The sequence below is a fragment of the Monodon monoceros genome, unplaced genomic scaffold (assembly GCF_005190385.1).
Source record: "Monodon monoceros isolate NGI ecotype Baffin Bay Population unplaced genomic scaffold, NGI_Narwhal_1 Super_Scaffold_21, whole genome shotgun sequence".
NCBI lineage: Eukaryota > Metazoa > Chordata > Mammalia > Artiodactyla > Monodontidae > Monodon > Monodon monoceros.
Genome location: NW_021703778.1, coordinates 14,176,190 through 14,198,129, shown reverse-complemented (window position 1 = coordinate 14,198,129; position 21,940 = coordinate 14,176,190). Strand labels below are relative to the sequence as shown.

Below are 21,940 nucleotides of genomic sequence, written 5' to 3'. Positions count from 1 at the left end.
ACACACACACACACACACACACACACACACACACACACACACACACACACACACACACCCCTTAGTTCTTTGAGTCTTCCCAGCACAAAGCCTAGTACATGACATAAAATAGACATCCAACGAACATTTGCTAAAGACTAAATAACTTTAGAGCAGTGAGTCACAGGAAATCCACCTAATAAGTCAGCAGGGAGATTGCAGCCTGGCCATATTGGCCTAGTTAGCCCCACAAGACTGAACTGAGAAGCCCCAGTGTTACTGGCTGTGAAAGAAGTAAAAGAATGGAATGCTAAATACATACAAGTAATTATGTCTCTAAGTCATTGTTTTCTTTCTTCTCACATATACCCACCAATACATAGATAATAAATAGAGATAGACAGATATAGACAGATAAATAGATAATTGCATAAAAATGCATTCATCCCATCATAGACATCTTTTAAATTATTTTAACCATTTTCCCCCTTTGTTTGGCTCACCATGGATAAGCCCCCAGAACAAATAAATGCTAACACCCTAGTGCATACTACTTCATATTTTTCTCCCCACACATATAATCTTAATCAGACATATGCAAATACACAGATATGCACACACATGCACAGAGGGAGAGTTTTGTAATTTATACACTTTTCTGTGTCTAAATTTCTCACTGAGTAATACCACATGGACATCCCAAAGGCATCTGGTTTACCTCTATCTCATTCTTTTTAATGGCTGCATAATATTCTGTGGTCTGGGTTATCATAATTTATTCTACTATTTGTTGATGGGCTTTCATTCAGTTTCCAGTTTTTTGCTGCTACAAACAATGCTGACCTAGAGATCCTTGCCCATGTGCCTTATATGCTGATATTTCTGTTTCTACAGGAGAAATCTCCAGGAGTGGAACTGCTGGATCAAAGAGGACGTGTACTTTTAAGGTTTAACAGTTGTCACTAGATTGCCTTCTTTAAGGCAGTAACATTTCATCACGTTTCCAAGACAGTTAATATTTTAATCAAGATGAATTTGTGCTTAAAAGGCAGGGAATCCATAACCTCTGTGCCAATCCTCTAGCCTCTGCTAAACCTCTAAGTTCAGCCTATTTTTCTCTGCTCCTCCCACTGGCTGACCTGACCACACCTTCTAAAACCTGGGACTCTGATGACCTTTGCTGACCCATGAACTCCCTGCAATTATATTCTAAAGTTGGCATATTTTTGCTTTTGTACCTTTTCCAAAGGAGAAGTTCAATGGCTTTCATCAAACTTCCAAAGGGGTCCATGACCCAAAAAGGGTGAGGAGTCTGCAGGATAACAAGAGGATTGGGACATTGCTGATGACATGATTTAATTCTCCTGATGATAACCCCCCCCCCAAAAAAGTGGATTTTATTGGAGAAGCTTTCCTGTGTCCATGAAACAATCAAAAACATTTTATCCACATTATCTTAAGAAGGAGCAAACTCTACAAAAAGTTTACAAAAGGGCACGGGTGCTGGGGAGTTATTTCCAAAACCAGTTAAAAGATCATTTCTTCCCCAATACATAGTTTCTCAGAGCAGCTGGTATTTGATCTATGTAAAGGGAAAGAGAGTCATTCTGGGCTTCCATTCGCAGAACGGGTAAACATTTCAGCGGGGAATGAGAGGGGAAAGCTACATAGAGCACAGACAAAAATAACTGTTTGCAGAATTGGGGAGAATATCTTTTGAGGAAACTCAATAAACACCTCTAAGTCAGAGGTCGTGTTCCTCCCCAACGCTGCTGGCTTCTGTCCACACACACCTTCACCCCAAGAGCAGGCAGTATCTGGCCAAAGGAGGTATTCAGTAAATGTAGATTAAACCAATAAATAATTGAAGCAGCGTTATACAGAATTAAATTACAAGAAGTACATGTGGGTCCTTAAATGAGATTTCTTTGCTAGTAAAGGTCTGAAATCAAAAACACCTTGATTTTTCTTGATTTGTAATTAATGTCAAGAAAAACTTCGAAAAGCATCTGTCTGCTTTGCAATAAAGTATCTAATTCTTCATTCCCATAAGACTCCTGGTTTTCATGAAATTATTTTCTTTGTTTCTACTTCATTTCATACATTATCACCCTTATCATCAAATGGTATAAATATAGTCCTGACAATTGCTTAGCCTGGTTATTAAGTAATAACTGTTACATTAATCAGATCTCTAGCTTCTAGTTTAAAATTTAAAACAAAGGATAAAGAAAACAGCTATTTAAAAAACATTAAATTAATTAAGAAACTACAGAGAGAGTAAGGCCCATCAAAACAGGTAAAGTTTTAACGACGTCTCTGCTCGTTATATTGTGAAATGAGTAATCTGCCCTCTGGAATAGGTGATATTTTGAAAAAGACCTCACTACTTCACTTCCAGAAATAATACCATCTCTGTTACACTTTTTCACCTTAGCTATTTCCTAAAACATATGGAATGACTAAAAGACACAGGAACTGCAGAGCTAATTTACATGATGGGAACTAAGATTGCAAATGGTCCAGCTGTTTCAGTGTCCGGCAGTGAATTAAATCATACTTAGCCATCGATAACAAAAGAGAAAAGATACTTCACGTTTTCTCAGTCTTTCAGATTTTCAAGGAGACTATTTTCTGAACATTGTCTCTCCAAGTTAGCTTTATTATATTATCATATGTATGTATATATATAAATATATGTATGTGTGTATCTGGATATTATACACAGATGTATATACATGTGTAAACATATACGTACAATGTGCGTTACATGCATATACACACATACAAACATTTTATATGTATTATATGTAAATATATATATAGTATATATACATACCTAAGACTTTAAGCGATATTCCTGTAGAGAATAAAATCTTCTAGAATGAAAAGTTCTCTCAGAGCCTTGGAGATTATCCAATTCTAAGGAAATCTTGCAGAGTACATAGAAGAAACACAGTTAAGATGTACTTTCATTTTAATTTTAATAATTTATAAGCATTATAGCCATTCTAGAGATAAAGAAAAAATCTGTATAAGGGCTCTAAGATTGTTTGTTTAATTAAAAATAGGATAGGAACCTTGGTTTCGCTATTCTTCACATCTTTAGTTTAAGTAATGTGAAATTTGGTATATTTAGTTGCTTGGGCTCTAAAAGTACCGCACGCTTAGGAAGCTAAATCTGTATCTTGTTCAACCTCCCTTAGAAGATATCTGCAGATTATAGATTCCCTTGAAATAAAGCCAATTTCATATAAACGGGAACTCAGAGTGTCAGTCAAACAGAGCTTTGACTTCCCTACTAGTTAGGATCAAGTTTGTGTCACCTTAATTTCTGATTTACTATCATCCTCATCCTTGACTTCACCAGAAATCAAGAGAGCTGAGGAGGGATGAAGGGAGGGAGGGAAATTCTAATTGCTCTCCTCACCCTTTAAAAAGTACAACCAATATTTTCAGAAGCTTAAGTAGAGATCTCATTTCAGAACACAACACAGGGCTTCCCTGGTGGCGCAGTGGTTGAAAGTCCGCCTGCCGATGCTGGGGACACGGGTTCGTGCCCCGGTCCGGGAAGATCCCACATGCCGCGGGGCAGCTGGGCCCGTGAGCCACGGCCGCTGGGCCTGCGCGTCCGGAGCCCGTGCTCCGCAATGGGAGAGGCCACAACAGTGAGAGGCCCGCGTACCGCGAAAAAACAAAACAAAACAAAAAAGAACACAACACAATGACTGTTGCAAATGGAAGCTTTTTTAAAGAATGAAGCCATCATAGTCATCTTTCTGCACAGAATTTCTCGAGCCAGTTTCCATCTGTACAGGCCCATGGAGAACTCCGGCGGGAGGTCCTCCTGAAGACAGCGGACGCTATAAGCAAAGTTCTGAGATAACACGAAATGATAATTAGACCAAATAATTTCTGGCAAAAGAAAACACAGGTACTTGACAGGAGTTGAAAGATTCAGCGCACTAATCAGACCTACTGTGTGCTGCTGGCTACTACCAAGAGGACTTTTCTGAATCCGATATTGTACTATAAATTTGGTTTCGTTGCCTGATTCCACGCTGAGGCAGTGACCTCGGAGGGAAGCAAGGGTGAAGCGCTGGACCCAGGCCCACGTTCCCTCATTCTCTCCTCCAGCTCGTCTGACCTCGGTGGCCTCTCCCTGTCCTCGCGCTCGCTGGGCCCCTGCTGGAATCCCTGACGAAGCCTCTGGCTGGTGCCCTCACGGTGCCTTCTCCCCCGGCTCAGAAGGGCACCTCTCGCCGAGGTCCCACCGCTCCTCCCTGCCGCTCACCACCCCTGGCTCCCGGGGCCCATTATTCCTCGGTGGCACTGCCCCAGCCAGCTCCTCAGCGAGCACCCTCAGCATCGCTCTACTGCCTCTGCGCCGGAATGTCTGACCCCTTCTGCGCCACATGAGGGACTAAACTCCGGTTCTCTCCCTGCCCGCAGGCACACCGTGGAGCTGGCAGGGGCCGGCAGGATGCCTCGTGCGGTGGTCGTCTCTGCTTCTCGCTGCTCTCCACCGACCTGCCATGCCTCCCCCATCTTCCCAATGAGAGACTCCCACCGGAAGAGACGGGGCAGGGGCACGTTTCAGTCTCTGATTTTTTCCTGCCTTTTTTCTACAAGTTACCATAGCCAGAAGGAAGGATAGGCGTCCCCTTCACCTGGGACCATATTCCCTCCTTCTCAAAGTGGGGTTCACTCTTCTCCCTCCTCTGGAGCCATAAGTGTGAGGTGGTAAAGCAGAACATGATTTATAGACGAGAAAGATGAAAAACACATTAATTTCGTATTTTTAAAATAGTCTCTTCATCACAGCTGTTGTATCCATGACCCCAGAGCCACAAAGAACTGACAGGCTACATATTCGAGTGCCTGATTAAAAGGACGAGTAATCTGGCTGTGGCCCACAGAATAATAACAAGTAGCCCATGGCCTGCCCACCCAGACTACAGCACCTCCACCCTCTACCACCGGCTGTGGGCACGATGGGCAGGGAGGCAGGATGAGCTGGGAGGGCACCAAAGAACCACTCTGCTGGGACTCCGAGAACAGATGGAAAGAATATGGGTCATTTCAGAAGGGTTAGGAGTAGAAAACCAGGCCCCTGTGATGAAAGGCTCTAAAACTCCATCATGACACAGCAAATCAAAACATCTTGGTTATTTTGCTGTCTGTCACTCCTGACATTTTTGCCTCTTACATCATTTTATCCAGAAGTAAAACAGAAAAACAACCTGACTTGTGGGAGATGGTGGGGGTTAGAGTTAACATCTGCACAGCATGTTCTGTTCCCTGGAAGAAATGTGCCACATCAAGTGAATTAATATTTCTCCTTTGAAGTACTTATTCACATTCAGCCCTTCCTATACGTGAAACATAATCTCTCATCACTTTCACTGCCTCAAAACCTTGAAAAGAAACATGCTGAAGCTTCTCCCTGTGAACTTTTACCTTTACATACATGAGAAAGCGCTTATTGTGAGAAATAAGAAGCATCACCCTCGGATCAAAATACGGCATCAAATGGTGAAAAATCAAAAGATGGGAACTATAAAGCTGCCAAAATTAGGTTCAAAGAAGATGGAAAATTAAAAAGCAAATATGAAAGGCTTCTTGTCCGAGATCAGCGGAATATAAGAATGACCAACGAAAAACTATCTGGAGAGACAGTCTTCCTGTTTAGAAGTATGAGGTTGTCGCATGAGATAAGGGATGGTAAGAGGACCCAGCAAGGAGCAAAGAATCGTCAGCTAAGATCAGGAAATCGGAAAAAAAAAGATATGCATTTAGAAATGGGATCCACAGCTGGGCAGGATGCAGCAGGCCACTCTGAGATCCCATTATGTACCTGTCTGCAGAAAAGCACTCAGGCCTCCAACTCCCTGAAAATGTTTTTAAACATAATTAAGATACACACAGCTCTCTCTCTGCAGCTCTTGTCACAGTTGCAATTTTGCCTATGTTCCTTAATTTTTTATTATCGCCCTCTCCCCCACTAGACCATAAATCCCCTGAGAGTGAAGGTTTATATGATTTTGCTCACTACAGCATCCCCAATATCTAGCACAGAATTTGGCATATCATTGGCTCTGGGTGGCAAATGAAATTCAGGTCAAATTTATGATCGGGTTGGGGCCTCTGGGATGAGATTTGACACATACACAGAGGATGCTCTCCAAAGGAGCTCTCCAGTCATCTTTAGACAATTACTGATGTTCCCTCGTCGTGGATCTGTTGCTTTGAAGGAAGTCAGTCCTCAGTGATACCTTATTCAAAAGCAACTGCCACCTGAGAGGAGTCCTGCTTTAGGTAATAACTGAACACCATACTGGCTGGTTAGATGACAGAGAACAGAGAGAAAAAAACCCTGAAAATGGAAGACAGAATGAGGAGGTACAGAAAGGTACCTAGGGCAAGCCAGGAAGGGAATGCTGGTCACAGCCCTACCTCCGTGACCTTCCAGAGGTTTATATTAGACATGTGTCTTCATTCCTCCCGCAGATATGTGTAACTATTACGTTTCCCTATAAAAAAACCATGTCAACTTCTCACCTTACTACTGTCATATATCCTGTTCCCTGTGCGCCATGTTTTTTATGCCCCCAGAGAAACGTGGAAGATTAAAAAAGAATTAACGTAGGGCTTCTCTGGTGGCGTAATGGTTGAGAGTCCGCCTGCCAATGCAGGGCACACGGGTTCATGCCCCGGTCCGGGAGGATCCCACATGCCGCGGAGCGGCTGGGCCCGTGAGCCATGGCCACTGAGCCTGCGCGACCGGAGCCTGTGCTCCGCAACGGGAGAGGCCACAACAGTGAGAGGCCCGCGTACCGCAAAACAAAGAGAAATAATTAACATAGATTACCAAATGAAAACTCAAGATTCCAGAATAATCTGTATTCGATCCATCACAATTTTCAATTTCATCTTATCAGCACTCATAAATCATACACACTCCATTTAAGAACCCAGGGAGCCCCAATTCTCCATTATTTTCAGCAGGATTGCAAACAGCTAAGCCAATCACATAAACAACCAAGTGGGAAAGCTAGCTAATGTTTTGTCTTTCAGCAGTGCTTTTCAGAACTCTGGCCTACAGAGGCCCAAGGCTTCCTAAGACATTCATCCCAAGGCCCTAGAGGGGGAGGATGGGGAGAAGCAGGGGAAACACCCCCTCCCCTTGCTAAAGCTACAATGGCCCTGTTTTGCTCTCTTTTCTATGAAGGCTTCCCCTCAAAATTCCATTTGAAGAACAATTTCCCCAGCTTTATGAAGTCCATAGACTCCTGATGGAAAGTACTCAAAGCATGTGCGCCGTTTCTGCCACAGCCTGAAAACAAGAAACACTTGCTACAACATCATGTGAAAATAATAAGTTTAAAAACTTTCTCTCCTAAGGGGGTTTTCACCTCACTTAAGTTTTTAAAGTTTAGGGGCTGCCCAACTTACAAAGAGTTTGTGTTCCAGCAGTTTAGTTTACCAGGCAAGGCTTTGGAACTCAAGGCTCACCTCCCCACAAAAACAAGGACATCACACTGGTCCCGAGGCACGCAGTGAAAGGCCGATGCCCCACGGATGAAGTACAATGTTACTAATACCACTAGAAGGAAAAGTCTCCACTTTTGCGCCTTACGGTATGGGCCACTGTGGGCCAGTGGAGGCACCTAACCTCCAGTTATGCTATTTCTTTGAAGCAGTTCATCCTGTGAGATGCGATGGAAAGGGAGCTAGTGAAGAAGGAATGCTTCCCCCCCCCCCCCCCCCCCCGGTCCGCAGCGTTCCAGAGCCATCCACAGCCAGCACGGTCAGTGGCTGCCCAAGTGGACAGGCACCAGTTATGTGCAAGCTGGATAATGCCTGTAAGCCACCGCCTATCACCAGTTCTGAAAAGCTAACTCATGGTTTCCTTGTTTATTCTCCGGTATTTCGTATCATTTTATTATGACAATCGGCACCTAATATAGATCCCAAAAAAGCTTGAGAGGATCTAACACTCAGGCAAAAAAAAAAAAAAAAATGCTGGCTATGTTCATAACCCTCTGAAAGAGAAAGAGACCGAGACAGAGAAGAGAAAAAAGGGAAAGATAACAATATGTTAACCATAAATAACTTCCTAGGTTGGACTGAAATTTTATTTTTGTTTTCCCTTCATTTTGGCTCATTTGGAAAGCTAATGAACTAAAAGAAAAAATAGGAGTTTTAACCAAACAATTCTAAAGGATTTCAGAATTTCAAAACTCGGAGTAATGAAGAGATTTGGCTCATTTAGCATCACAGGTTATCAAAACAAGTAAATATAATGTTAATAGTCAATCTTCCACCAAAACTGTTGAGCTGTTCAGAATTCTTGGTATCAAAACTCAAAGGGAATGCTCTACCACAGAATCAAATCATTTAATATGCTAACATTAAATGATTTGCCAGTAATGAATACTACCATTAGGGTAGATATCTTTCCATGTCTTTGCAAAGGTAGAAACACTCTAGAAGTATTTTAATCGCTCATGGAGAAGGAGAAGGAGAAGAAGGAGGAGGAGGGGAAAGAGAAGAAGAAGGGGGAGGGGAGGAAGGGGAGAGAGAGGACTTCTGCCCCTGAGAGGAGTCCTTCTACCTTTACATACACTGCCCTATTGGCTTGTACTGAAAGTATCTGTTTACACATCTCCTTTTCTAGGTGCTCTCTGAGTAATGTGACCAGAGTACTGGTTGAGATTGTGGACACTTGGGGCTCACAGATCTAGGTTCTATTCCAAGTTCAATTCCTTGCTAAGTTTGAAAGGGTGAGTTCTCTAAACTCTCTAAAGGTTGAATGCTTCATCTAAATAGGGATAATAATAAATACCTGTCTCATAGGGCTGTTTGAGAGGAAATGAAATAGTACATGTAAAATTATGTGCCCTGAATACAGCAAGATTGACGATAACGATGACGATAATGATGATGATGGTGATGCTTTTCCCTCCCCTGACACCTAGCACAATTCCTTGTACATAGTAAGTAGTCAACACGTGTTTCTTGAATTGAGTTGAATCTCCCCATGCCATCTGTCTGATGAAGTCCTACATTTTCTTTCTGAAGGAGATGATTTTTGAGCAAAATTTTACAGAAAATCTGATGCCTTCACCTGACCACTGCTTGGAGACCCCATAGCGCGTTGTGCCCCTCTATGAACTCCTGTCCCACGAGCCCAGAACCATGTGTGTGCTCTGTCTTCTGAAGTTCACAGCTTGCTACCTACCTGAGAGAGACTAAAATCAGCCTTTCATGCAACAGTGACTCCTTTTTTTCTTTGCCTTTCCAGAGGTCAGGTGTGTGGTGGGAAAACAATAAATGCTTGTTCCTGGACCAAGGAGACGACACCTATAACCACTAACTGAACCCAAAGGGAGCGGTGTGCTCTCTAAAGGAAGGAGATAAGGATTCATATCAGATCCTCTGTCAACCTTCAAGGCTCCACTCAGACCCCCCCGCCCCAGCCGCCAGCATGAAGCATAACCAGGCCAACCCATACTTGCCCCCCCCATTTCTGAGTCCTTATTTTAAATTAAACATATTTTAATTTAATGGGGGGGTGGTATGTTAGTCCTGTTTCCTCAGACACCCCGTGAACTCTGTGAAGAGAGGATTAACTAATTATAAATTCTATTGCACAGAACAAGGACACGTAACAGGCAGGAAACAGATATTTGATTGCTTGATTTAGTTCTGTTTTCCAATGTGCTCGAAGTACTTCTCCAGAATTACCTAATTAATCCTAACTTGATGAGAAGAAAGGCATATTGGAGCTGCACAGACAGAAGCCAAGTCCTGGCACCCTCCGCGGTGTGAATGAGCAAGGGGTGTTCTTGCTGGCTCTGCAATAGTGCCTCTCTTTGGCCGGCACTCAATTTTTTGAACTAATAGCTTAGCACACGGAAAATTAGCATTTTACATAAACCGAAAACTAACTGCCAACCAAGTCTTCATGGCGTTGTTAACCAACAGTAAACCCTACTCGGAGTTTTTTTCCTCTAATTAAGTGGACTGGGAAGTGGTCCCAAGTCCTCCAGAAAGAGGATGGAGGGAACTACCATCTCCCCTGTGATCAGATAAACCCGCGTGGAAATAATTAGATCCGTTGCAACTGAAAGCTGACTACTCTCATTACGAACAGCTACAACTGACATTTTCAAAGAGTGTTAGCTAGACACCTCCCTCCTTCAGAAAGTCTACTCTTCTCCTTTTTCACATCAAGGATTCTCAGGGACCATGGTACTCATAATCAGCCTCCACAGTCATACAATCTTTTTTTTAACTTTTCAAAATGCTTTCACGCCTAACTACCTATTTGACACCTGCAGCCACCCTCAAGACAGGTAGACAAGATCAGATAATCTGACTGTCTCACTTTACACCAGCACAAAGAATCCCAGTGGCTGGCCCAAGGCCACAACCAATGAACAGTGGAAGGGGGACCTCAACGCAGCCTTCCCTCCCCGCTACTCAGCGTTACTTTACCCCCCCCCCCCCCGCTGACCAGTGGGCTGCCACGCGGCTGCTCGGCACACACGCTGAGGACTGCTCGGCAGTCCTACACCGTGGCCGGCAAGATAACTTCTCCGAGAGAGAGCACCCTAGGTTTCTCAAGAAGAGACGGGGTGTCCCTGAAGAAGACAGTGTCATTCAAATCCCTAGTCTTAACCGATGTGTTTCGCCATACTGAAGGCACGTTTCCATCCAAAATGGTTGACTGGGAGCCAATCATGGTGTTCTAATCTTTGTTCATGCTGTCAGTGTGACATATGAAAGAAATATGAATAAAGTGACAGGATGAAAACAAAGCTAGTGGCTGGTGTGAGATACACAGACAGGGTGTTAGCCCCACACTCACTGCAATTGGGTCAAGTTAACACCTCTTTTTTCCCCTACATATGCAGTGTGGAAAAGCTATTTATAAAATGTTTTTAAATATTTAGGACCAAATAAATCAATATTGTTGGGAAACACTTACTCTGACCAGAACTCATTTACTCGCCCTAGTCCCATGTGGATAACAGAACCGAGAATATCAGGGTGATCCAAGACCGGGAATAAAACAGACATTCAGCACTTCTGCCCGGACTGCCCACCCAGGCCCGCTTTCAGTCTGCACACCGGCTGGTGACCTTGCATGAGCAGTACGATGACTGAAGAGCGGCCTTGTGAATAATATTTAGAACGAATGTAACAAAAATAGGCCTTTCAGAAATTACCTGACTCTGCAATTCACTTTGCTGTTTCAGGCGAAGATTTTCGGGTGTATCCGCCACCGTGGTGAAGGACTGCTTCGGGTAGTGTCTGTGGAGAAAATTTTTTTAAGAACATAATTAAAATACTGTGACACAAAACAATACTTTAACACCAGTTGTTTTATTCTTCCCTTCTGTCCCAGTGGAAGAGGTGTCTCTCCTCTTAGCCAAGGTCACCTCTCTGTCATTATTCTGGGTCCCAAGCCCTCCTCCGTTCTCATGACCCTCTATGACTCACTTATCCCCACTGTCTCCCAAAATTTCACCCTACGCTTCTCTATTCTATGAGCTACATCCCGTCAGCATCCAAGCGCACTCAAGGCTCCCCTGACTTCTATCCCTCCCTCCACCCACACTACTCTAGCATGAGGTCCTAGAGTCTGTTCTCTCCTTCAGCCAAACTTCCTTACAAAGAGGACTAAGCTCTCTGTCTCTGCTCATCTCTTCCAGCTCTCTCCTCAATGCTATGCATTCTAGCTCCTGTTTCCAGACGTTTCTCTGGTTAAAGCTGTAATGGCTTCCTGCAGCACAGAGGAGCCAACAGACATCTTTTGGGCTTCCTCTTGCTTAGCCTCTCCTCCATCCTCTTCCTCGGTGTCTTTGTCCCCACACACTCCTGGCCAGCTTCCCCCCTTCTAGCTGTTCCTCCTCTGTCTCCTGGGGGCTCCTCTCTGCCTATCCTCCTTCAGGGTTCTAACAGGCTTTCTTCTCTTCTCAGCGTACGCCTGGGTAATCGCCGGGGTGATCTCACTCATTCCCACAGCTCTGGGTACCCGCTCTATGCATGCTGATCACTTCCAAATCTACATCTCTAGCCCAGCTTTCCCTCCTGAATTTCAGAGCCACTGGCACTTCCACTTGTGCATACCCCATATTCACCACACATTCAGTCTGAAATCCAACAGTCCATCATCCCACCACAATCCCACAATGATTTTTTCCCCGTGTATTCTCTTTCATTAATTACTGCCCAGTTGCCCACACCAGAAACCTGGGAGTAATCTTGACTCCGCACACATCTAATCAGTCCATCACCAAGTCTATTGATTTTATCTCCTAAACATGTCATGATTATATTTACTTCTCTCCGTCTCCACTGCATTTTTTCATTTTAGGCCACGTTTATCTTTTAGATAACTACAACACTTGCCAGTCTGGCCCTTCTAATCCAACTTGGCAAAGCAAAGTTTCCACAATGCCAACCTGATCACCTGACTCCGCTGAGTAAAACCTTTCCATGGCTTCCCACTGATCCAAGAGAAAAGTCCAGCCTCCTGTCCCCCAATGCCCCCTCGATGAGCCTTCTGCAGACTTCTCGCTCACATCCACACTCTGGCTGAGAAGTTCACCCCTCTCCTTCCCACCTCTTCCCCTGCATGCTTTTCCCTGGCCTGGAACACCCCACTTCTCTGGCTAACTCCTCTTTATCTCTTAGGTCTCGCCTTCGATTACACTTTCTCCAGGAAGCCTTTCTGGTCTCGCAAACGTGTCCTAGAATGTACTTTCTGTCCCATTATAATTTTTTTCGTATTCATTTGTATGTTCCTATTGACATGTCTCTGTCTCACAGTACAAGGAAAGTTCCACGGCCGCAAGAACAGGCTATCTTGTCCCTTGTCAGAGCACATTCAGCACCTACCAGCATCTGGCTCATATGACTTCAATAAATATTTGTGGAAAGAAGAATAGAAGGGAGGGAAGGAGGGAGGGAGGGAGCAGGGTAGGAGAAAGAGGGGAGAGAAGAAGCCATATGACCACAGTGCATGTCAGGCTACAGAAAGCTTCACCGCATTACATCATACATAATGACATATATGCAAACACACAAACCCTCCTGGTGGTGAAGTGATGGCGTCTACTCCCATGTGTGGTTAAGAACACCAGCGACTGCCTCTGCTCCCCATGCCCAGCCGGCACGGAGGGTACATCTCTGGCTGCTGTGACTCTATCACCACAAAAGCTGTGGAGCTCAGAGCCGTCCCTCAAAGAGCCCCCACTCCCTGTTTCCTTCTCCCTGGCCCCTCTCCTTGGTGATGTCCACCCTCCAAATCTTCCTGTGGTTTCTCAACAGTCCTCTAAGCCTCACTATTTCACCATAATTTTCTTGCCTTCTTAGAGCAGATACAAACCTGATTTAAATTTTTTCATGATAACTCAGGGTCATCTAAATAGACATTATCAGATCATGAAACAAAGCAGCAGTGCTTTCAACGTTTACAAAGTTTGGGATGGCCTAAATCCCATGAGATCGTTGCGCTTTTATGTCTGTTGGACTGGCAAAGAGATCATTTCTCACACACAGCAGTTGGTCTTGCACAGCCTTCTTCCCTTCTGGTTTCCTTCTTCTATCCCAGGGTAAGCAACTAGAGAGTAGTCAAGTTTAGTGAAATGTTGGTAAAACTAGAGTTACTGGGTCAAGTGAGGAAGTTGTAATAGGCAAGGTATCTCCCTCTCCGTATCCTGAAGTCATAGACTTCGTGTCAGCCGCACACTATGGGGGCTACTTCTTTTTCTTTTTAATTTATTGAAGTATAGTGGACTTACAACATTATATTACTTTCAAGTGTACAACACAGTGATTCGATATTTTTATAGATTACTTGGGGGCTACTTCTGAACTGTGCTCCAGACAGGTGAAGCTGGACAGACAACTTCAGTGTGTTTCAGAATGTTTGAAACTCAATCTTGGAAAGCTGAACTTCACTGGACTTTAAAATGTAGGCATTATGTATGTATTGGTATGCTTTAAAGCTAAAATAACAAATTAGCACTTTTTTCTTTCAAAATACATTCTGTGGAATAAAGTTTCACAGAGATCTTCAGGATTTCCACAATGTTTAATTCAAAAATGTTATGTATGTATTTTAACTACTTTTGAAACTGTAATTAAAATCTACTCTCAAACATGTTACAGAAAGTTTAACCCGTTGAGACTGTACTATACTAACTTGCAGGTTAACTCAGTTTAGGGGCACACTTTGAGGGGACAACCTTCTCCTGCCATTTACGTTTAATTAAAAATTATGTTTAAAAGCTAAAAATTACATTTTAAATTAAACATTAATTATATATTAAACAGAATTTTTAAGTAAACATAATTTAAAAATTAAACAGAATTTTTAATTAAACAGCATTCTAAGATGGAAAATTGAACTGTTGTGGGGGGGCAGGACATTCAATTTGCAATTGCTTCTCTGTATGTACATGAACTTGGCCCACACCAGGCAAAAATAATGTCTACTTGGATACTAACAAAACCTCACTTGCCACTCATATCTCCCATTCTAAAGTTATCATTTCATGAAAATAATCTATTCCCACCATTTGATTTTATAATGAGAAAAGGTGATAGATTTGAACTTACAAAATACATGCATATAAATAAAACACCACTTTAACACGTTTGATATTGGGAACCCATACTAAGTTCTATTTGGAACAAAGTTTTACACTGAAAAGAAAAACAAACTGAAAAGCTTCTGCTTTTTTCTTTCTTTCTTCCTTTTTAGAGGACATACTCTGCTCACGTGACGGCCAAAGCAACAAACTTACTTACATGCTGAGCAATTATACTGAGGACTATAAACAGATTGTAATACTTTGCACTTTTTCCAATATCCTTCCCAATCCTAAAATTTAATGATTTTGTAATAATGGGTAACATAACTTTCTCTGAAGATGCATAACAAGAAGGAACTATCCAGATTTTTGATCCAGAAGAAAAATTCAACTTAGTATTAATAACCACAATAAAAAATGCCGAGGAAAGGAAGAATTCATATCTGAAACTACTAGGAGTCATGAGCACTACAATGGATTAAAACCTAAGGCTTTGGGGACCAAAGTTATCTTCAGAGCTAGCAAAATTCAAGTGAAGGACTTCCCTGGTGGCGCAGTGGTTAAGAATCCGCCTGCTAATGCAGGGGACATAGGTTCGAGCCCTGGTCCGGGAAGATCCCACATGTTGCAGAACAACTAAGCCCGCGCGCCACAACTACTGAAGCCCACACGCCTAGAGTCCGCGAGCCACAACTACTGAAGCCTGCACGCCTAGAGCCCGTGCTCCGCAACAAGAGAAGCCATCGCAGTGAGAAGCCCACGCACCACAACAGTAGCCCCCGCTCACTGCAACTAGAGAAAGCCCACGTGCAGCAACAAAGACCCAACGCAGCCAAAATTAAATAAATAAATAAATTTATTAAAAAAAAAAAAAAATCAAGGGAATAGGGTCTTCGGAAAAAGTACCTAACAATCAAAAGAGAGTGGAATCGTCTCATGAGTTGGAACCATGAGACACAGAAGTAGTAAATGTAATTACAGTCATGGCAGCACACACTATTTACATAAAAAATAATAATTACAACATCTGGAGAAACCTAATGAATTTTGCCAAACTGGACACATCTGAAAATCCTGGATCTCTCAACATCATGTCCACGTAGCAATGTCCATCTAAACTAATCTGACGATATTCTGCTCTGAAGTCATAGTCTCAACTCCCACCCACTCACTGCCCCACCCATAAAAGAAAAACAGACCCAGAAATAAACTGAGGGCTCAGTGGTCCCTCATGGGATCATAGGCACAGAGAAGCAAATCATTTTAAAACTAATTGACGGTACCATACAGTTAATTCTAGCTCTACACAAATACTGCATTTAAATGATTGTAGAAGTGTAGACACTTCCTAAAATAAGTGTCTTGAAAAGAAAGCTCCAGGAAAGATGATTTCTTCACTAGGCTTAGAGGAAGAAGGACATTTTTTCCTTGTCCATATTAGGGGACAGAACTTGGGGCATAAGGCACGGGGGCATGAAAAAACACATGTTGAAAAGGAATCAGGAAAAAAGTAAAAAGAAAAAAACCCAAAAGATGGGGTGGATAAATTGGTACATTAAAATATTTCCTGGATAATAAAATATAATCATGGAACTATGACAAATAACACATTGGGAGGTGGTGGAAAGATCTGAAGAATATCGTGAAATGTTTAAGCATCAGAAACAGAAGCCTCTTAGCTGAAATATGCAGGAATTGGACGAAGCGTATGTGTCAAGATTAGGCTGACAGCTGCAACAAATCCAGATTTCGATGAAATGCTACATTAAAGATAAATAAAAAGAGAAAGAATCAAGATAATCACAGAAGACTACAACTGAAACAGCAAAGTTAGGTCACAAGAAGAGGGCTTCCCAATTTTTTCATCCCTGTGAGATTCAGTTGACAAGAATATAGGAAAAGTTGTATGTAAACCAGGAGACCAGAGCTGGGCGGAGCGAGGAAAGCAGTGTAATAAGCAAATGGCAACCTCCACAGAGATAGTAATGAGACAGAACACTATCAGAGAAGAGCAAGAATCCAGAACCTCTCACTTTTTATCCAGAGCCCAGGGGTCACGAGAGCACTGGAGCCAAATGGCCTGGGTCTGGACCTGGCTTTTCCACCTACTGTGTGTCTTTGGCAGGTTTCTTAATCTCTCTGGCCTCAATTTCCTCATCCGTAAAATCAACACAATGATAGCACTTGTTACGCTTGTTGCAAAATGAACACCTGTAAAGCATTTCAGTGTCTGGCTCATCAGGCACTCAATGAAATATCTATTATTAATAACAAAAAATGTTATCATTACTATTATTTCTACTATTACTTTCTCTTTGCTTTACTGCAAAGTGACTTACCCTCTGTGTCTCATTGCCTTCATCTATATAGCCTCTTGCTAGAAACACATGAAAGAGCTTTATAAATGGAAAACTACTCTAAGTGTGAGATATGAGCAAACCACTTAGCTATATAAAGCTAAGATCGTTATGAATTTATTTATTGTAAACCCTGTAGTAATACAATGGTTCTCAACCACTGTCCCTGGAGGATAGCTAGCAACAGGCGATGTCAGGAGACATTTTTGGTTGTCACAGCCGGGCGAGGTGGTGAGGAGACAGATGCTATTGGCATCTAGTGAGCAGAGGCCAGGGATGCTGCTTAACATCCTGCAGTGCACAGGACGGCCCCCACTCCAAAATATCTGCAGTGCTGAGGCTGGGGACCCTACACAATAGATCTCTAACATTATAAGAGGCCACCAAGTTTAAGACTGCTAGCTGTTTCCAACCGCTAGCTGTTTCAAGATTTTCCAAGAGATCTTCCAGAAAAAGACCAGAGATCTTTTTTTTTCATTCTCCCCTGCCTGGCAAAGTCAAATGGCCTGCCGTCTCCCTCTAATCCTGAGCCACAGTGTGGGTCAATGACGCCTGTCTGAGTCTCCTCCTCGCCAGCACTTAAGTCTACCCAGCCTCTCCAGTTTTCTGTTTCTCTGACCACTGTTACAGTTCTACTCAAACTAGAACATCTGAGAACAGAACTCAGGTGTCAAAAGCATTTATTATTATAGCATTATTTACTGATGGGCCCTGTGCAGAAAAGGGTAAATAGAGCAGGCCCAAATGCTATCTATGAAAAGCCAGCTTTCCAGGTTGGCCCTTGGCTAGTGTCTAAGAAATTGGATTCTGGGAGGGTTCCCAGCATCCCTAGTTGATAAGGGTGGAGCACTGTGCCTAAGCTGTTTGTACAATCAATAAGGTTGATGCAGAACACTCGCTCTCCTTCCGGGAGTCTGGAATTTGGGTACATGCCAGGCAGAAGAGCCCCCCGGTAAGAACCCTGGGAGCTGAGTCTCTAACGAGCTTGAGTGGTTGGCAACATCTGACACGTGTTGTCACAGCTCATTGCTGGGGGAGCTAAGTGTGTCCCACGTGACTTTCTGGGAGAGAACTCTGGAAGCCCATGCCTAGTTTCTTCTGGATTTTGCCCCATGCGCCTTTTCCCTTTGCTGGTTTTGCTTTGTATCTTTTTGCCATAATAAATCATAGTCACAAGTATGACTCTAGGCTGAGTCCTGGGAGGCCTCCTAGAGAATCATCAAACCTGGGGGCAGTCTTGGGAACCTTAGGCCCTCTTCTGCCTACCAACTTATCATTCATGAAAGAGGAACTGTATTAACATTTTTAGTATATTATCTCCTTTAAGAAAATGCAACTTTATCTCTTAAGAACATTGAAAAGGCAAAAGTTCTGACCTCGCGTTATTAAATTGACTCTTCAGTTCTGCCTTTCTGAGTCAGGTGAGGGCCTGATGACTTTTCTTTGGACCATCGTTTTATGCTCTGATTTTACCCAAGGAAGTAATTTTACCCAAGGGTCAAGATCATAACTATATTGGATAGTGGGGAGATGATAGAAGGTTTGAACACAATTTTAAGTATCTCCCAAATTAGAACAACTCCATTTTGTAGCAATAATGATTGTTTCACATCATTCAAAATTATCTTTAAAAAGTGAAAAATAAAACATTTTAAAATAACCAGGCCCTGAGAGAGATTACCATCACCAGGGTCGTCTATGAAGCTGCTTATAAAGGATGCAATGCAGCAAAAAAGAAAATAATTCCAGAAGGACAAGCTGAAATGCAAAAAGGAATGGTAAGCAAATAAAATGCTAAATGCAATGCACCACACACATGCATACGCATACACACACCCACATACACACAACATTGTATGGAAAAAGACAGAGCTAAAACATCTGATAGTAAAATGAGAAGGTAGCATGAAAATAAAGCATTCTAAGGTCCTTCTGTTCTTCATGAGAAAGGTTAAGACATTACTGAATTTTAAACTGTGCTTAAATAAATGTGATAAAATTCTAAGGGTAACCACAAAGAATGGAAATATAACACATAAATTCAAATCCTATAAAAGGGAAAAATCAATTTTTTTAAAAGTGCCAAAACTCTAACTCAATAAAATTTTAAAAAAGAAAGAGAATAGAAACAAAAAGCAGTGTAGAATAACGAGACAAATAGAAATTTAACAGCTGGGAGAAACAATTCAATAATCACAAAAATGTAAATGGGTTACATCTGCTAGCTAAAAGATCAATATATAGTCATATTTTTCAACTCCACTATAAAATAGCTATATTAAAATGAGACAAAATATACTTTTAAAGTAAAGGCATTATTAAGAATAGAGACACTATAGGGGCTTCCAAGGTGGCGCAGTGGTTGAGAGTCCGCCTGCCGATGCAGGGGACGCGGGTTCGTGCCCCGGTCCAGGAGGAGCCCACATGCCGCGGAGCGGCTGGGCCCGTGAGCCATGGCCGCTGAGCCTACGCGTCCAGAGCCTGTGCTCCGCAACGGGAGAGCCCACCACAGTGAGAGGCCCACGTACCGCAAAAAAAAAAAAAAAAAAAAAAAAAGAATAGAGACACTATGTAGTGATGAAGGCTCAAGTCACCAAAAAAGCATCATCTTAAATGTAGATTTTAAAAAATATGTGTGTGTGTATATATGTATACACATATATATAAGGAGAGAGGGAGAAAGACAGAGAGAGAGAGATTGTGTGCACATGCATGCAACACTGATGACAGGGAAAACTGGCATATTCACCAATATGGTGAGAGATTTCAACACCCCTCTCCCATGTATCGCTAGGTCAAGCAAACAGACACAAAATGAATAAATATATCAAATATGTGAAATACGGAATTTGTGACAATAACACTAGTAATGTCTCTCCACAGGGCAGTATTCGACCTATTTAATAACCAGCACATCATGGACACCCACCAATCAAAAGGGGTCTCAGAGCCGGCCCAGCCATGAACCACTGGCAGGACTCACCAGTGTGGACTGAGGACCACCAGTCTGCCTCCAAGGCAGGAAAAAGCAGGATGCCAACGTGAGCCATTATGGAATGACAGCAGAATCGTGAAAAGAAATGAAAACTGTCTCAGTTGTGATATCAACTCTTCATACGTGTATCCTGCCCCATCGTTTAGAGCTTCCCTGAGGTTGGCTGCTTTGGAGCCCAAATGTAGTAAGAAAAGGAAACAGCATGAAACTGGGGTGGGGACAGAGACAGGATGAGAAGGGAGGGGAAGAGAGAAAGAAAGACTTCAACCCAGGCTGGGATCTGCCATCACACACTAAACATGAGAAACAACTGCTAGACCTCCATGAAGAAGACGCATCCAGCAGGAGGGGCCCAAGGAGCCCCGTGCTCTGCACAGAAAAGTTTCTAACGGCAAAGGAGCAACAGGGACAAACGCAGCACAAGGACACACAGGCCAGGCACAGCCCTGAAGACTAGATCAAATCAGACCTACTCATGAAGGGATGGGGTCTCAGGGACGGTGAGATGGAGCTGCTTCAGACAGAAATAGGAACTGGTACATTTACATCTACAATGTGCTGTGCTCCCTCCAAAACTAAAATGTTAACAGATTTGTTTAAGGAAGACCTCCTCCATGGCCGAAAAAATCTGAACTGAAGCCAGCTCCAAACTGCCACGGGCCTTCCTTTGTAAATGCTTTTGCTGCCTAAGCACACTCTGCCAGACTCATCAGGGAGTTTCTCCTACCATTTTCTTTCCCACCTGGAAATCTCACGGGGCCTGAACACCCAAAGCCACGCGCTGGGCTTCTTTACCTGGTTCTTCAAGGGCAAAGCATGTAGGCGCTCACGTTCCTAGTCTCCATTTATACTTCTTTCTCCAAAAGAATATCCTAAAACTCACGTTCATTGTATTGGAAGGTTTTTGTTTGTTAAAGAGCAATAATGGGAAATGGCATATGAGGTAAGAGAAGGAGAAAACCTGGAAGTTTTTTTCCTTTGAATAAAAGTTCCTGGGAAATTCCATACCTATTAATAATTTGCAAAAACCATCCTACTTTGGTTATCCTTTCAGACGTGTAAAATTGTATAAATTAGGAAATTCTCATAGCAAATGTATTAAGACCTAGATGATAACACTGAGTAAAAACAATTCCACATTATTTCTACTAATATTCCAGTGTGAGCGCTGTCAGGGAAATTAACATCTAATGGGTAGAAGCGTTTTAAGATAATATCTTTTTTACACATTGGGGTCAATCTGGGCATTTTCTACCTAATATAACTCCTTAAGTAAAAATTTGTTAGTGTATGATTAACACTATTCAACGTCAGCAAAAGACATAATTTTACTCATGATATTCTTCCAGTATCTTCGAGTTTAACATGCTTCTTTCACTCTCTTGCTATGTCATTGATGTGATGTCTCTTCATAGATTTCTCTCCCCAGCTGTCATCTCGTTCTTAATTCTACCACTAATCTTCCCTGCAGCACCTCCATAAACAACTCCCATATAATGCCACTGGTTGCAAAACATCAATTTTTATGATTTAAAAGAAGACGGTGAATTAGAGCAAGTAAATGGGGAGTGCTCTTCAGAAAGGAGGTTTACGAGAGCCGCTGGTAGATCACATAAAAGCGAAAAATGGATTATGATAATGTAGGCCTCCCGTACATGAAATACAAGCCCAGCTGAAAGGAGGTACAGAAAGCAAACCCCCGGCTCTCTAAAGGGCAGTCAATAACCTAACGATTTACCAAATTCTCTTTCTGTCTGTAAGGGTCAAAAACTTGCCACCCTCTGAATTACTTCCTCGGCGGGACTCCATCGTAACCTCTATCGTGTGTTTACAAAAGAGGCCATGATCAAAGGGATTACACAGAAAACCGACCGCACTATGAAATGCTTATCAGCTATTGGAACATGTCACCTAGATTTTGAATTACTCTGTAAAAGGTGAGTAATTAATACACACACACACACACACACACACACACACACACACACACACACACA

General features: G+C 42.6%; 1 protein-coding gene across 1 annotated transcript in view; it reads right to left on the bottom strand.

Moving 5' to 3' along the window:
- Window positions 1–21,940, bottom strand: part of NEBL (nebulette) — a 339,097-nt gene that overhangs the window by 203,319 nt on the left and 113,838 nt on the right. The window contains exon 3 of the mRNA XM_029237018.1: window positions 11,217–11,301. Within this exon, the coding sequence (XP_029092851.1) occupies window positions 11,217–11,301 (85 nt within the window). The remainder of the gene's footprint in view (window positions 1–11,216; window positions 11,302–21,940) is intronic.